The sequence below is a fragment of the Pelecanus crispus genome, chromosome 2 (assembly GCF_030463565.1).
Source record: "Pelecanus crispus isolate bPelCri1 chromosome 2, bPelCri1.pri, whole genome shotgun sequence".
In the NCBI taxonomy this organism is placed as follows: Eukaryota; Metazoa; Chordata; class Aves; order Pelecaniformes; family Pelecanidae; genus Pelecanus; species Pelecanus crispus.
Genome location: NC_134644.1, coordinates 110,821,177 through 110,838,787, shown reverse-complemented (window position 1 = coordinate 110,838,787; position 17,611 = coordinate 110,821,177). Strand labels below are relative to the sequence as shown.

General features: G+C 36.6%; 1 protein-coding gene across 1 annotated transcript in view; it reads right to left on the bottom strand.

The window, feature by feature from the left end:
• Window positions 1–1,784: 1,784 nt before the first annotated feature.
• The window catches only part of NETO1 (neuropilin and tolloid like 1), a 63,727-nt gene continuing 47,900 nt past the window's right edge, over window positions 1,785–17,611 (bottom strand). The window contains exons 7-10 of the mRNA XM_075705622.1: window positions 15,889–16,117; window positions 5,862–5,975; window positions 3,000–3,558; window positions 1,785–1,845 (exon numbers count right to left, since the gene is read on the bottom strand). Of these exons, the coding sequence (XP_075561737.1) occupies window positions 1,785–1,845; window positions 3,000–3,558; window positions 5,862–5,975; window positions 15,889–16,117 (963 nt within the window). The remainder of the gene's footprint in view (window positions 1,846–2,999; window positions 3,559–5,861; window positions 5,976–15,888; window positions 16,118–17,611) is intronic.

Here is a 17,611-nt window from a genome sequence, read left to right as displayed (position 1 = left end):
ATGTATCTTTATATAAAAAGTTACAAGTAGCAAGCATATGACACAGAAATGGAACAGTAACAGCAATAATTGTGAATGCATGCTTTTTACAATGTATCTAATAAAGGGATTTTTGCCAACTCAAATATTCAGTAATATACATGCAGATTATTTTCTCAATGTCAAATTCAGTCATATTGCTAGATGCTTGTCCAACAAACATTTCTATTGAAGTGATTATGAATGGCTAAATACCTGATTTCAGTAAATTGTTCCTGAAATTGGGAATTAAACTTGCAACAAAAAGAGAGAAAAACAAAAAGAGAAATGACCGATAAGCATAATAAACAAAGTCTTATTGCCTTCTAGTAATTTTACTCAACACTGTTTGCTGAATTTTGTCATGATATGAGAATAGCTGGTCAGAGAGTCCATAAAACCTCTAGCTGGTGTTTCCAAGGACGATAGTTTCACATTTCATTGTAGCATGTTCAAAATCACCCAGGAGCGCACTATTCTCAAGCAGTCTATATAATGAAAATAATGTACATATAACAAAAGTTCAATGTAATTCTTCTTCCACATATCACACAACATACAAGTAAATAACAGACATAAGTAAATAACAGACATAAAACATACCAACTGAAATAAAACTAAGATTTTTTTTTTTTTTTTTTTAAAAAGGACAGTCTCAGTTAGGAACTAATTTCTTCTTCAAGTTTGCAGCAAATCTCCAAATGTATTTAAAAACTAAGGAGCACTTGGTGGCCAGCAACCAAATTACAAAAGAAACATATTATTGTGCAATGGGAATATCTTGCTAAGGAAGTAAGATACATCTGTACTTCTTGAGTTTGGATAAAGACAATGAAATGAAATTAGAAACATGTCCACTCTCTTTCAGACAGCTGCAATAATTCATTATAGATTTTCCATTGAGAGTTTTCATGACTGAATGAATAGTTGTCTGAAAGCAAAACAAAGTTAAAATATGTTCTCTCTCTGAGGAAAAATACAGAAAAATATTTACCTACACTATCTAGAAGCAATAAAACCATTAATGGATTCTTTCCCACTAAAGTCGGTGTGTATATATACACACATATAAACATGTATATACACATATCTGTGTTTTTATATATATACACACATATACATATATAAATTGACAGACTAGCAGCTATCTATAACTTCATTATAAACATCTGAGATTATGTTTATTGAGATTAAGTGTTGATAAATTATACAAAATGAAAAGCCTAGGAAAACACTCAAAAAAGGAAGTTTAATTTGCAAACATTCACATTAGTGCTACAGAATCTCTAAATTTATCAGTACTACCACATACACTTCCCCTGACATTTCACAAGGTTGAATGAATAAAATGAACTGAAAACAGATAGTTCCACATCTTCCTGTCTCGGGTTAGATTGCCAAGTTTTACATAACTATTTCACATGCTGGGACTCTAAATTTTATTTTCATAAATAAAAAAATAAATGAAATACCGGAGCCATGCAAAGCATCTGTCTTTATAATGTATTTGGAATGAAGATTATATTTAGCTAGGGGATGATTATAGTGCTGACAAGAATAGGGAATTAATAGACTTTGCTTAGTTTACAATGTTAAAGTAGTCATCTGTCTTTCAGTTTTCTCAGTATTCAAACCTGGCTCTCTCCATACAAGGTGATACATAACTTGAGAACTAACATGCACTTTAGCAATATAACAAATAAAATGGAAAGCAACAGGTGGTTCAATTGTTGTATAGTTATGTTTACTTACCTCAAGTTTGTCTCCTAGACCCTAGTTGTGTTGTACTCAGACTCATGTTTGCTTAGAGACCCAATGAGGCAGAACCTGGAATGTTATGGCTATTTCATTCAAAATAATAATGTTTGCATAGAAAAAAAAGAAATATATGCATATAGATACTTAATAAACAGTACATCTTGATAATCTGATCAATATTCATCAAGTAATTTACATTGGCATGCAATTAGATTAAAATAATCAATCAACTTATTTTTTTTAAGAGACAGAAATGCCTTAATGTGCAAAGAAAATATGGAGGGCATGTAAACAGTCAGAAGTGCATAAATAATGCATGCAAGAGAAAACACAAATATATATAAAAAGTTTCTGTGTTCTTTTTCAAACAAATCTTTCATAAATGTTTCTGCTTTTCTTTTTCTTTTACTTGTAAACTTTTAATCATTCATATTTACAGTCATTGAAAGTGCAATATACAGTAGGAAGAGCTCTTATTAAAAATATCATGCTTGACTTTACTTTTTATTGATTAGAAAGATTCCTTTTAACTACATTCTTATATGTAGATATATAAATATTCTGTATTCACTATGCCGTCTCATGTTCTAATCAAGATATATATGTGTTAATATGACAAGCCAAGATACTGTGATTAATAATGGAACAGATACAGTAAAGTGTTGCAAATATTGTCATTCATTATATAAAAGATAAAGTTTCATGAGAAAAGGGGTTTTCTTACCCCAGGATTGTGTTTCTCATTATTGCGCCATGCATCAAAATGGACACATGTGTTTTTTATTTATTGATATGTTGATTTAGAGATGTTAGACGAACAGTGGATGATACTCAAGGCCACCTCAGTTACAAGGAAACCACATGTATGTGGCCCTTTCAAAAACTGAATTCACACAAAATCTTCTTTGGTTTTTAAAAATTGTACCTGTTCTCTGTTGACTTGTGTGTGTATGCATGTGGGTATGTGTAAAATAGTAAAAGAAAAAGAAAGATATAAAGTAGAAAGGTAGAACTGAGATACAGGATCCTTCAGGAAACAGGAGCAGAGATGAGAGAAAGACAGGAAGAGAGAGGTAATAAAATGGTATGTGCTATCAGGAAACAGAAATTTAAACAATAAATAAAGAAGAAAGAAAATATGTCTCTACTGAATAAAGAGTGAATATGTTTGGGCAATCAAGTCCTTACACAATAGTCTTCATCAAAAATCTATTGATACTGACCGCTGAACAGCTTTATCATGTCTGGACAGCCTGTGACTTGTGGTTGGTACCTCTTCAATTTCGTCTATCTCACACGCATCTGCAGCATCTTGTGAGTAGCTATGCTTCATGACAAGGATATTTCTCCTGTTCATGGGCTGAATGAGTGGTTTTACAGGCTGGGGTTGTATTTCTGTCAAGACAGAAGCATCTCTTGTGCTGAGGTTACTACGGCTGCCCTTAATGCTAGACACCTGTGATCCACAGTGATGGTCATGAATGCATTTTGAAGATGATCTCCGCAGTTTATGATAATTTTCAAAGTCATCTGCAACATCAGCAAGGTCAGCTGTAGGCCCTGTCCCTCTGAGGGTGCATAACTCATAATGAGGAGGCTCAAACACCTCCTGGAACACTGTTTGATCAAAGTCTGTTTTCCTTTGGACGAATTTTTTACGCGGCTGCTTGATCTGTACTATAACAGAGATAACAATGAGGATGACCACAATGCAAGAAGTCACCCCAATTATAGTCCCACTGGTATTGGTAAGTTGGTCCAGTAGGTTAGCTTTTCTTTTTTCTGTGTGACAGGAGAAAAAAAAAAGCACAGCGTTAATCGCAGTTTAAGAATAAAAACAACCATGATGGGTTCACAGATTACTGACTGCAAAGCCGAGCCTAGTCTATGTCTGAGTTCACTTAATCAATCTCACTGACAAGAAAACCAGAAGAAATCAGGTATTTGTGAAAGCCAAATGAACAACACAGGGGTGCTCTGTGTGCCTACTCACTTGGAAAGTGATTTATTTGGAGTGTATTACAAGCTTAATTAAATGAAAGAATTATTTACATTTTTTAATGAAAAGCAACCACTATAACAAGCAGATGGCTTTAGTGTCACCTCTGAACCCCATTTGCCTGCTAAAGCCCCCAAGACTGTTACAGATGTTGTCTTCATTATTTTCTGTCTCTTCCAGTAAATATATGCAACTAGGACATTAGGACCAACGAAAGAGCAAGACTTTACAAGATTTAACAAGAAATTCTTCTTTGCATTGTGAACTTTGGTGAAGTCTTAATATTTATGAGCTGACTGGGACTGTTGACAGTATTCAATGAAAAAGCTAAATCAGGAGAAAATAGAAAAGTTATTCAAACTGAGGTTTCAGAAAGAAAAAAAAAAAAGTGTGCAAGCTATCTTTTTTGGTCCTGACCTATTAATTACCACAACTTTTCTAAACACCCATAAAAATCCAAAAGCTGATCCTACCTACTATCTTTTAGTCAGGGACCTCTAGGAAGTTAGCCAGCAAATTCTGCATTGTGAATGAAAAAAGAAGTGCAGTAAAATAATAAAAAGAAAAACAGTTTCACCCTACTGTTGTGTATATTTCTCTGTGATTTGCTTTCAGATGGCTGCAGACACATGAGATGGTGACTGAGCCTTGTAGAAATCCAAGCTGAAAGCGTTCGCATCAGTCTCACAGACATAGAAAGACTTGACAACTATGATTAAGTTTCAACACCCAGTTTAGTGTAATTTTTCCTGGCAACGTAAAACATACCAAAGGACTTAATAAAAAGCCTTTGAAATGAAAGTTATTGGCACCCAAACAATAACATCCATCTCTTCATAGTCTCCTAGATACAAAAAATGAACTTTTCAGCGCTCCCCATTGCCTACTCTTGTAGATTCACCTGGGATTTCTCTAACTGACTGACATAAACTCTGGGGAAGTAGCAGAGTTAGAAAAAGCAACACAGCAGCAAACCATCTTTTTGCTCAAATCAGCAAACCTCCTTTTTCTAGTCAGAAAAACAGGAGAGGATAAACGCACAAGAACCAATAAAAAGACATTTGGCAAATGAAAGATGAAAATCATTCTGGAAATTAAAGAGTGCGGAAAGTCTTCTGTTTTCCTCTGTGCTGAATAAGTAGAGAACAGATAATTATTTCCCAATCATATGTTTAGTTTCTTTGAAGAATATTATGCCATGCCACAGTTTTCCTGTGTTCTTCTGAAGTATGTTTTCATTTGTGTTTTACCCTATTGCACTGCTTGTCAGGATTTTACAGGCTTCAGCAGACTTATGGACTGACTGCTAATCCACCTCATTCTGAATTTTTTCTTGATTGGTTCCTAAATTTGGCATATTCCGTGTTTCCAGGAACAAATCTGCAGTAGCAGGGAGGGGTGGGAGGGAAGCAAACTGTCTCCCTAGCCTGCACTGTAAGTTAGTTAAGCTCTTTTCCCTGAAGACAACACAGATGCTGATTTTTTTTTCCAGAAACACAGAGTAATATTTAGAAACATTGTCAGCACCTGGTTAGGAACATTAGTCCCTACCTATAAAAGAGACATTATGCCTGATTTCCTGTGCTTGTTCCTTGGCCTTCAATTTCACTTGACTATAGGTAGATTTGGTTGCTTTCTTACAATGTTAATTCTTCTTCACCTTGGCTTTTTAGCCCACCTGGACTATTATGGGCACAGCATGCAGCTGAAAGACACCTCCTATCCATATATTACTCCCCTACAAAGGTAATTATGACAAAAGAACCAAAATACGACTTTTAGTTATATTTTAGATTGTGTGGGAAACAGAGACCAAGTGATCAGAAAGCCTGCCAGAAGGACATAACAAGCCAAAAAGACATAACCAACACAAATCAACACCAAGCAAAACAAAGGCAAACACTGAAAGTAAAATCCATCGGTATTTTTACCTCTTTTCATTTTCTCTATTGCTTGATGTATGATCTCCCTGAATTGCTCTTCCTGAGCTTTGACCCATCTGGCACATACTTAACAAGAAACTAAGGATAGTATGCTGTATCCGATGCAGTCTAAATGACTTGATATTTCCGATTCTACACATTACCTTTGCAGTGGTTTTCATCCCAAGGATACACACAATTCTGGAGTCCATTGCAGACCAATGTATTATTAATACACATATTACTGTGGCAAAAGAATGTGTTGGCTTCACAAGGGGCTAAAAAAAAAAAAGAAAGAAAAAGCTGATATTAAGTAGTAAATCATTCAGCTCTCTGCAACAAACACATCTAGAAGTGATCATGTAATCTGTAATAGGAAAAAGCTATACAACAGAGGGTCCTTGAGCATATTTAATATTCAACATGCAGTTTTGAGATCACTCAAGTCACACACTGTTTATTATTCTGTGGCAAGAGATTTTCAGTTCTAAGACAGATGGACTTTCCCATAGTCTGACTCTGATGGCTGTGGTGGGTTGGCCCCCCATATATTGGGGGGGGTGGGGGGGTGGGGAGTGTCATTGATGAGTTATCAACAGTTTTAGCCACAGATCCAAAACACAGCACCCTATGGACTACTATGAAAAAAGTTAACTCTACCCCAGCCAGATCCAGTATTGGGAAATAATTTGTTTTAAAGTTTGTTCCTGAAACTCCAGTTTTATAAGAAAACTTGTGTGACTCAAAGGAGATATGTACTTTAGTGTCCATATCAACAGTGCCTGAATACTCATACACAGAGAAAATAAAATTATATTTAAAACCTTTTGGTCATAAGAAAAGCTACAGTAAAAAAGTACCCCTTTGGTCACAAGTGTGAAGATTAAAAAAAGCAACAGTCTTCAGTGTCCCTAAAGCCCATGGTCTAGGAGAATCATGCAGATTAAAGCTGCAGGATGAAGGCTTTACTGAATGTCATATACTATTACTGTGAAGAAGCAACCTGGAAGCCATCAGAAGGAATTGAACAGGCTGCTAAACTGTGTTACTTACTCAAGTGTTGGGAGTTCCTTAAGTATTGGGGTTGTAAAGATACTACTCAAAAATTACATAACATAGTAAAGATAAATTACTCCTCATATTTCTTTTATTAAAACCAAACCAGAACATCTTCCTCCATTTAGAAAAAGAGCTACAAACCTTATCAGTGTTAAATCGGTAAAAATAAACTATTTATGTATTTTTTTAGGTCAAACAACCCAAAAGCATTATTATAATTGTTTTTAAAGGAAAGTTAAAAGATAACCTAAGACCCTTAACAAATCAGAAAGGAGTTATGATGCTCATATTATTAATACTTAGAATTTGATGCTTCATGGCAAATTTTCTCCTCTGCAATTTAAAAGCAGTTCCTATCACAACATATATGCATAGCACAGAGACTGACTCAGAGCAGATGACTGCTTCAGTGGTTTGCTAACTAAGGACAGTACAAAGGATTTATACTGTAGAACTTAATGACTCCATATATCATGTCAAGAAGTCCACTTTTCAATAAGTGCTGAAGTTCAGATATCCATAACTGACTATAATGGCTTCTTCAGAGCAGTTATGGTCTGTTAAACAAATAGTAAATACTGTGAAAACTTGTACACACCCCTAAATATACAACAACCCGCTCAGATATAACAGCATATGTATATTGTACCTCTTAGCCAATGCAGAATACTGATCAGCCAGACTGGTTCTGACCACTGTTCAATTTTTGGAAAAATCTGGTATACCATCTCCTAAGCTGCAGTGACCTTGGTCAGGTGTTAAGATTGTTGCAGGAAGGATTTTACTTTAAACTGGGCAGAAAAAGCAGAACAGCACACGTACTTATTAGCAAGGGAGGGTGCTTTGGGACAGTCCTTATCTATCTGTTGCTGTCATTTGGGGACAGTGAGGGCTGAGCCTGGAGGATACTGTGGCACATCATGATGCAATACATCATATAGGGAACCCACCAGAGGCACTATCCTCCTTTCACACTCTAACTGCAATCCCTGCTTCTGGGCAAGGCAAGGATCTTTTGGGACTCGTCTTTCCAACACACAGAAAGAGTCTCACTGCCTGCTCTGAGCAAAAAAGTGAAACAGAGAGGGAGAGAATTTATGAAAGGGAAACCTAAGAAGACCTAAGTAGCCACCCATTCAAAAATACATGGTAATAATGTACAAATGTAATAATGGACAAATGTACAAATAGAGAAAGCACAAGGAGTGACAGAGGAACAAGAAAAAAAAAAAAAAAGAAATGCAGGATTAGGAAAGTTGATGCTAATAAAGCTATAAAGAAAGAAAGAAACCCACCAAAACACCAAAAACATGCAGAGTGGCATGAAAGGCTTTAGAAGTAAAGTGGTGAGGACAGAGTGCTGTGTCTGAGCAGGCAGAATCTCCTAGATGTCTATGACTTGCTCTCGCCACTTTAAAACCAGTCTGATTTAATCCTAAATGCAACAGCAAAGAAACGTTTAATAGTGGAAAAACAACACCCAAAAGAATAGAGAACAATTTAAGGGCAGGAAGGACAGTTGTGTGAGGCAGAAATAAAGGAATTTAGAAGTATAGTGGTGGTAAGCAGAAAAGGAGAACTAGAGGAAGGTAACAAAGGAAGTGAAAGGAAGAGAAAGAAAGAGAGAACTGTATCGCAGAAACAGATGACACTCAAGGCATTCTGCACTGAAAAGAATTACAAGATATTTTATATCAAATGAAAAATATTAAGAAATGTTTCAGAAATAAGACAGAAAAAATAAGACCAGTACAAAAGATATTTTTTGCAGATTTAAGAGGAAGGGATAATTATGTGACGTGATGGCAAGGAGATCTGGAAATGAAAGTCAAGAGAAAGGAAGAAAAAAGAAAGAAAATTTCAGTTTCTCTAAATTGTGCTGATGAACTATGGAGGAAAGAGATGTTATGTGAATAAATGTCAAAACTAGATGAATAGCAAAGCAGAGCAATTTCAAAGTACAACTTTTATGTAAGTACAACTTAGCATGAGAGAAACCCAAATGTAAGACTCCCAAACCTAATGAGAAACAGCACCGTATTGTTTGTGTTTATAAAACTGGTATAGTCAAGTCCTCTCTGCAGTCCCTTGAACCTGGAATGATTAAGCTGGACAAGAAATCAATATATTTTTCCCACTCTAATGAAGCCCTTTTGTTGGAATGAATGAAAACATCAAGAGAAGCTGAAAACTTGTCAGTCCCATCGTACATTGGAGGAATTAGGGGGTTTTGCCCTTGAAGAGGCACAGCAAAGGGGTCTTAGGGTGTTGCATCAAGGACATACTAGTAACAGCAAAAAGATAAATGAACTGGTAGTAAATGGGATTCTTTTACAGCAAGATGGATCTGGTCCTAATGCTTTCCTGAAGCCGTTACAGAACCCAGGATGGGAGTGGAATTGAGCAGATAAGGTATGTGGCAGCAACACTTGATAGCTTAATCTAAATCTTGAACATCATCTATGGCAATGCCTCAATACGTAAATGTTCAAACCTGAGGAAAGGTTGTGGATGTTTTCACAAAAGGAACCTACTGCCGTCATTAGTTTCAACTAGATAAAGCAGCACAAACCTCTCCACCCAGAGGAAGCCCTACTCTATCAGTCTACTCCATGATTATATAAATGATATTTTTATATGTCTTTTATATGAGAGAGCAGCAGGGATGCAGAGTTCTGCCTTGGGTTGGGCAAGGAGACAAGTGAGAGTTTTTGAGTCAGGATTAGTGGGCAGCCTAGTGTCAGCCCACAGCTACCAATTTTGTGGTTGGTGTCTGTCTGTTACAGACTACCTGATCAGGGACAAGAAGTAGGTGAAACCTTCTTCAGACAGCTGGAAGAAGCCTCACATTCGCAGGCCCTGGTCCTTATGGGGGATTTTAATCACCTGATATCTGTGGAGGGCAACAAAGCAGGGCACAAGCAATCCAGGAGGTTTCCAGAGTGCATTGATGATAGCTTCCTGATATGGGTAATCAAGGAGGTAATGAGGGGAGCTCTGCTGGGCCCCCATCTTTGAGAAAGGTGAGAAGAGTCCTGAGAGCTACAGGTCAGTCAGCCTCATTTCAATCCCTAGGAAGGTGACAGAGCAAATAATCCTGAAAACCATTTCCAGACATATGAAAGACAAGAAGTGTTGTCTGCATGGACTTAGAGAAAACATGACAGCCTTCTATGATTGGATGACTGGCTTGGTGAGTGAGGAAATAGCAGTAGATGTTGTGTTTCTCTACTTAAGAAAAGCTTTCCACACTGTTTCCCATAACATCCTTATAGAAAAACTGATGAATACAGGGTAGATAAATAGTGAGTTGGACTGAAACTCTCTGGACTGCCAAGGTCAAAAAGTTGTGATCGGTAGCATGAAGTCCAGCTGGAGGCCAGTCACTAGTGATGTACCCCAGGGGTCAGTACTGAGGACAATACTCTTCAACCTTTTTATTATTATCCTGGATGATGGGACAGAGTGTATGCTCAGCAAGTTCACAGGCAATGCAAAACTGGGAGAACTGGTTGATAGACCAAGGGGTTGGGTGGCTGTGCAGATGGGCCTCAATAGGCTGGAGAAGCAGGAACTTCAAGCAGATCAACAAAAGGAAACGCAAAGTCCTGTGCCTGGGGAGGAATAACTTCATGCACCAGTACATGCTGGGGACTGACCATCTAGAAAGCAAGTTTGCAAAAAAGGTGCTGGTGTGCAATAAGCTGACCATGAGCCAGCAATGTGCCCTTGTGGCAAAGAAGACCACCAGTATCCTGGGCTGCATTAGAAAAAACATTGTCAGCACGTTGTTCACCACAATGAACAATTCATAATGATTATAACACAAGCGAGCAAATTAGAACTATACATATAATTCAACCTGATGTATTTTTAAAACTTTAAGTCTTTGATAAACTGTTGGATTTTTACAGCATGAAAATACTATAATTTAAATTAAATCACCAATTAAAGAAAAAAAAATTAAAGGTTCTTTTTCCAGTGTGGATTTGAACCAATAATTATTTTTATGTAAAATTATAGTTTAGACAAAATAATATATACAAAACAAAAAAACTTCAAACACTTTCATTCTACATTATTTTTAATGATAATTCTTTTTAGAAATTTGTGTGGTATGTGTAGGGATACCTTGTATCTAACATACAAACAGATTTTATAGTTATTGAATTAATTATAATGTAACATCTGCTTTGCAACAAGTATTTATAGTGAACACAAGATGGTGCACTTATCCTAGAAGATATATAAGCAAGTGAGTTAAGAGGAGTAGACATGATATCCCAGAGTCTTTTTCAGGTTTAGGAAACCTATACTTTAAAAAATCCTATAGTAATAACTCTGTTTCTGTTATCTGGCTTGTAAATATATTTTGTTCCTAGTACAAGTTAGGAGATTGTTATAATGATCATATTTCCAGATGGTTACCATCACAGTACTCAAAAAAGCCTGAGTGTAGTATTTGAAGATTACTGTTTTCAACATTTATAAAAATTGAGCCAATGGAGTTGTCTATATTTTCTTACTATTGGAAGGTTTGGGGAATGCCCATAGAGCCAATAATCTATACTTTTTCATCTATTAATGCAAAATGATAATAATTTCTTTTAATCCTGAATAACCCCAAGGCAGAGAAACATAAAGAGTATTAATAGTTCTTCCATATGCCATGTTTACAAAGTAACATGAAATAAAAGCAGTCATATTTTATATTAAAAACTGCTGCTTTCACTGAGACAATAAAATAAAAATCACAAGTAACACATGCACATTTATACTATAAAATAACAATATTTATAAAGCACTATAGAAGTTAAATATCTCTGTGTTATTAATAATTATTTATACTATTGTGATGTTTTTACATTAATAATAAAATACATTATCTGTGTGTGTTGAGCATCATTTTGTTGGGCATTACAGGATACTTTGGGTATAAAATGCAAACATGGCCTGGTCAAAATATTTTTATAAGAGGAAGTAAAAAACTGACTTGTTACAGACCTGGTGTGAAGCCTGGCTGTTCCACTTCAGTGCAGTGCTTTCCCCAGTGTATTTACACTGTTTCTCAGCACCATGCAGAGTTAGTGCAACCCCTTTGCTTCTTGGGCATGACCTAGCTCTGAGCAAGCTAGCTTCGGTGTCTACGTCATACTTCACTGAACCTTGTGGATTTACCCTTTGAGCCTGTTTCAAGACAGGGGTTTTAGTCCGGGACTCCCTAATCTTAGATGAATGCCCTACCCTACTTGTTATTTTTAGGCTTCTCTCTCTCCCCCCCTTCCCTTCTTGTCACAACATTTTTGAGAGGGCTTGCTTTCTCCTGAGGGTGAATAGGAAAATTCTGAAATATTAACAACGGTTAAGTAACACTGAATTCCTCAGACATTTCACACCTACTCCTCACATACTCAAGATAATCACGAATGAGTGCTCAGCAGTAAGGAGGCAATCCCAAGGTTTTCTCTTTGCTATGATAGTGTAGAAGCAGGGAGCAAAACCAGCAAAGCTGCAATCTATTTACACTCCTAAGTCCTTGCAAAGGGAAACCATCTCTTCACATGTGTTGCACTTATGTCTGTTGTTCCCTTTCTCAGTAGTTACTTTTGCATTACCACAGTAAACACAGTCATTAATACTGCATACCTGCAGTGCCTTTTCCCCATTAGAGAATTGTCCACGCTGGGGTGATCATCTTCAGGGATTCTGGCTGTAAACAAGGACTTGAGTGCTGTTACTCGATAAAGCTGTGCACTGCTTTTCTAAACATGGCCCTAGATTTCTATCCAAATACAGGTTTTAATAAAAAGAAAGTAAAAATTATAGAACTTGTGCTCCTTTAGGAAAGCTGCACATGACAGAGCTTTAAAAACAGGCTTAGAGCTCAAAGGGGCAACAAAATAGGAGAAGGAATGATATTTTTCTGGTCTGGGGTTTGTGGTGCAGGGTTACGGATGGAGAAGGGAGCATTGCTTCCAAATAGCAGTCAGAGTTGAGAGAACAAACATGTTGCCTGCTGTGCATACAAAGGGATTTTCTCTTATCCCATATGCCCTGTTTCTACGAATCTGCTTTTGGGTTAAAGCGTATGTATGTCTGCTCAGAAGCAGCTCTTTGAAGAAGCTGTAGGTGTAGCACGTCTGTCATTAATCAGGCTGGAGATTACTCTCACAGTCATGGAAAATGAAATGAACAGTTAATCAGTGGGTAAAAAACCAAAGACTCATTTTTCAAGTCTTCTTACCAGATGAACAGACACCTTTTGATGATACCAGCTTTCTTGTTTTCCTTTTTCTGATTCTTAAATTAATTTATTGGATATTTGAAATCTATTGCAGACAGCGACTACCATACACAAAAATATGATTCAATATATATGCTTAGAAGATATATTAGAGATTAAAAAGGTAAGGACATAAGCAGACAAAACCCATAATGACGGTTGGAACAGCTAATAATGTTGATCACGAAATTCCAGATCATCACTCTAAATTATCAACTATTAAGAATTAATTGGTTATTAAGTGTTACCTAGACCCCTACTATTATTTTGATGATGTGAGAATCATTACTGATTTTCTGGCATAGGAAATTTAACAACTTCTTGCATTGTATGCTTTTCCTTCAGACATATTTATAGCACTGCTACTCTGCAGAGCATCACTGCTAGAGGTTTGGAAACCTGTAAGACCACTTTTTAGATGCCAGCAAAAAAAGATATATATATTTCAAATGCAATTGGAGCACACTAATCAAACTATATGAAAATAATCATATAAGAAATCTCTTAAAGATTTCTCTGTTCTACACAAATGTCAAGTACCCAGCAAATGGCTCTATAACAAGAATTAATACTGAACAGACTTACACAGAAAGAAAACATTCCTCAGCGCCAGTAACCTGTTTCCACAAAAAACACTTCCAGTTCACGCAGCCTTGTCTAAGGGAAGACTCACAATCTCAACAACTTATCCCCATACTAAGGAGAGGAACTTGGGGAGCTACAGATCACAACACCTCCTGGTCATTCCCACAGCAACAGTAAATACAGAAATTTTACTTTGTCACTCTTTCCCATGCACATAACCGCCACATAAATGTCCTCTTCTATTTTGTTTCTTTCTCAGCTCTAGATGAACCAAATAGCTTTTTTCCTCTTTCTTTGTCCCTGAGTAGAGACACAGGTGTCTGTTCCCTGATGCACATCTCCCTGAATGAGGTCTGACATTCCTTCTCTTCCATGCAGATGATCTAATTATTCCCCCGCGCTGCTGAAAGACGTTGCAGTTTACATGCTATGAGCTGTGTCTCACAGTGCGCACACCGGACATCTGCTCTAGCTGACTCCTAACAACCAGCACCAGCCTGCAGCACAGGGCAGCACTTACGGACAGCTGACATGGCACAGAAAGTACAATCTGCATCACCCTTAAATCTTTAAAGTCAATTTCCAGCATTAAAAACACAGATGCAGTTTCTTCTACTATTTATGAGCAGGCTGTGTATACATATTTCAAAGCATAATTTAGTCCTTAATAAATTTTCAGCTTTTAGCATGCAATGACTGTTCAGAATAAATTTACAGAAAACATATCATGTTAATATTTTCAACTGCCCAGTATAAGCTATCATCTGTTTACAAGAACAGAGTAGCTCATAAGATGTAGTATGCCAGGTAAACATATTAGGAATACAATAACAGAAAAAAAAACACATTTTGCTTTGTTTTCCTTTAAAATACGAAAGCCTTGCAAACACACACTTATTCAAACCTTCATTTCAAGTTAGTCGTTATAGAGCTTCACTCTCCATTTCTTTATATGCTGTGAACCTCCAGTGTCTATGCAGTTGTTTCTAAGGTAACAGATCAGGATGCCTTGTGAAAAAAATGAATCAGATCTTGAATATTCAAGACATCTCCAGTTGCAGAAATGAGAAAAGGGCAGTATCATCTCAGCTGAGGGTTCTCAATATCTTTTAGACCCTGGCCTGATTTACAGACAAGAAAAATATAATCCACCCTAAGGCTGCTGTGTGAGAGTACAGTGGCGTATGCAGTTTCAGACATGTAGACTGTCAGAAATTTTTAATCAGAGCCATAATTAAGGAATTACGGAGGCTGTTCTCAACAGAGTCTCATTGCCTCATTGCAGGGAACACACACAGAATACAGATGAAGAATGTTTTTGGTAGGATTGTGCCTTCATTCCAACCACTGACAGCCGCACAGAAATCTTCTTGTCAGATATGTGATGCACAGACCAAAAGATACATTAAAAATGAACATGAATCAGCATGTGAAAATAAATGCCTATGCTCCTTCCTCAAAGGACCAAATATGCATTATTTCCATCAAAGAAAACAAATCAATATCTTTCACAGGTGATTACCTGAGTCAATCATTTTCAGTGAATGGGATTATTGGGTTTTGTTGTGGGGTTTTTGTGGTTTGTTTGCTTGTTTTTTTAAACTGGGTAGAACTACTTCTTGTTTCTTTTAAAGGCTGTTTTGCTTATTATCTGAGTCCAGAAAGCATAGAAACATGAATGCAGGCAAGGCGCATAGAGAGAATATTAATCAAATTATCATGAAAGACTTCTAGAAAACTTCTGTTACTGTAAAAAGTTAACTAAATACTTTCCTTAATATCTGACATATATGTTTATTGATATATGCATTCTGGAATACGCACAAACACACCCACCATCTGTGATAAAATAATCATAAGGTATTTTTCAAACATCCATCGTAATGAGATCTAAAAAATCAAATTCATAGAAAAGAATCAGGCTTGATTAAAACCTTCAGAGCTGTACTATTTTCCACATTGTGTAAGGGAAAACAGGCATAGCAGCCCGGTAGCTTGGGGATCAGAGAAAAGTCACAGTCATACAACTGGACAGGATGTGCCTACTCGTACCTGTCTTCCTGTCTCTGAACCCTGTGCTCTACCTACTGCATTACAAATTATTGCACACTATAAATGCTTGGAATAAAAATTGTTCTGAATATTTACATAGCTTGTTTGGGAACATTCTTCAGTGACTACTGTGCATGAAGAAAACAGTAACAGTTTTTGGGACTTGTATCATTTAACAAACTGAAAGGCGGACACAGTGATTAGGGTCTTACGTTCTTGGAAAGATGTGAAGAGCATCTGGAATCGGCTGCTTCGACTGCCTTCATCTGCCCACATGCGGATTACACCAAGACCTGTCCGCAGCATTACATCATTAGCAACAGTACTGCAAAACTTCGCTTTCAAATCCTCCACAGAACTGCTTCCATCATAGACAGCTACAAAATTCCTTTTGCATTCATTGGAATTCTGCATCTCATAGTCCAAGAATCGCAAATAGATCTATGAAACAAACAACAAAGGCAACATGTACAGACATTTGTGAATGGCTAAACAAACATAAAGCACTCTTGCTCTACCTTGTGGGAGAAAGACTACATAATACCACCATCAAAATAATTTTTCTGGAGCTGGTGATCCATAGACCACTTCCCTGGAAGGGCATTAATATGGAAACTGAGCACTGTTTATACTTCCTAGTATTTTGTTTTGCTTCAAAGTAGAATCTAGCAGAAGACCTAGATATTTTCATTCTTTGCAGTACGGTCCTAATTTCCAAATATATACCTGTCTTTGAGAAGTATGTACAACAGTCCTTCAAGCTGAAGGACAGACAAGCTAGAAATTTCTTCTTTTGCTGGCTGGCACAATATTGCTCTATTACTTGCCTGACATGGAAAATAATAAGGCAAATAATTGCTGCTCCCTCCCCAGAGTCAATATGTGTCATCTTTGTGATATGTCTCAGCTACACTGATTCACGAAGTGAGAATCTGGGAGCCAGACAGAACTCAATCATTAATCGTTTATGTTTCCTCAAGCAGTTTGGCCACCATCTCAGCTTTTCTAAACAAATCCTTATGGTATATATCTTCATAATTTAACAGGGTTGAAATCAAGTGTATTTCATGGAAACTGCTAGAAACCTAGAAAGTTTTTTAGGAAATGTCTCTTGCATACAAGCTAAGTTCTCTCATAAATGTAATAGATGTATTGCTCTTTGCAAAGAACTCTTTAAATCTACCCAAAAAGAAGCAGGGTGAGAAGAAAATGCTATTATTTAATATTGTACTCTATATGGACTTTAATAGGAAAAACCATTCATTTTAAAAGCAATTGATAATACAAGTAGCATCAAATATTTCAGTTACAGAGAAGGCAAGTAATATTTTCAATAGACAAATGATACATAATCAAACTGCCAAGCATACCCAGAAGACTTCTGGAGAATGATACAGAAAGGTGAAGTAGGGCAGAAATAGCATAAAAAGCCAGCAAACATATCCAATATCCAGCTATATGCCTCTTCACTTGAAAAAATAACCAAAAAGAAACTCCACTGTATTAGATATCAGATACACTTCTTTACAGTCTTATTAACTTCAGGTATTTTTTTACATGCACAGAACAATTGCTCAAAAAGCTTCTCTGGATTTGCATAAAGTACACAAACATAGCATATCCTACTTGCAACAGGACTCACCACTTCACCTCATTAACATACTAAAGCTTTTATGGTTTGAGAATTACATGCTACTAAGCAGTCTGCCACTGTTTAATAATAGCTCAGATTTTTAAATGACCCTTTTGAGGTAGTGTATTATGGTACATTTTCATTCCTTGTTATGCTTTGCAACTGGTCTCTCTGAAAAGAATATTTGTAAAACAATTTTTACTAGCATATGAAATTCGGTATACTAAGTTTCATTTTTCTTGCCTCACCTCTTTCTAGTTTGTTATTTCTTACAGTAATCCTAACCAATTCAATTGCAGTTA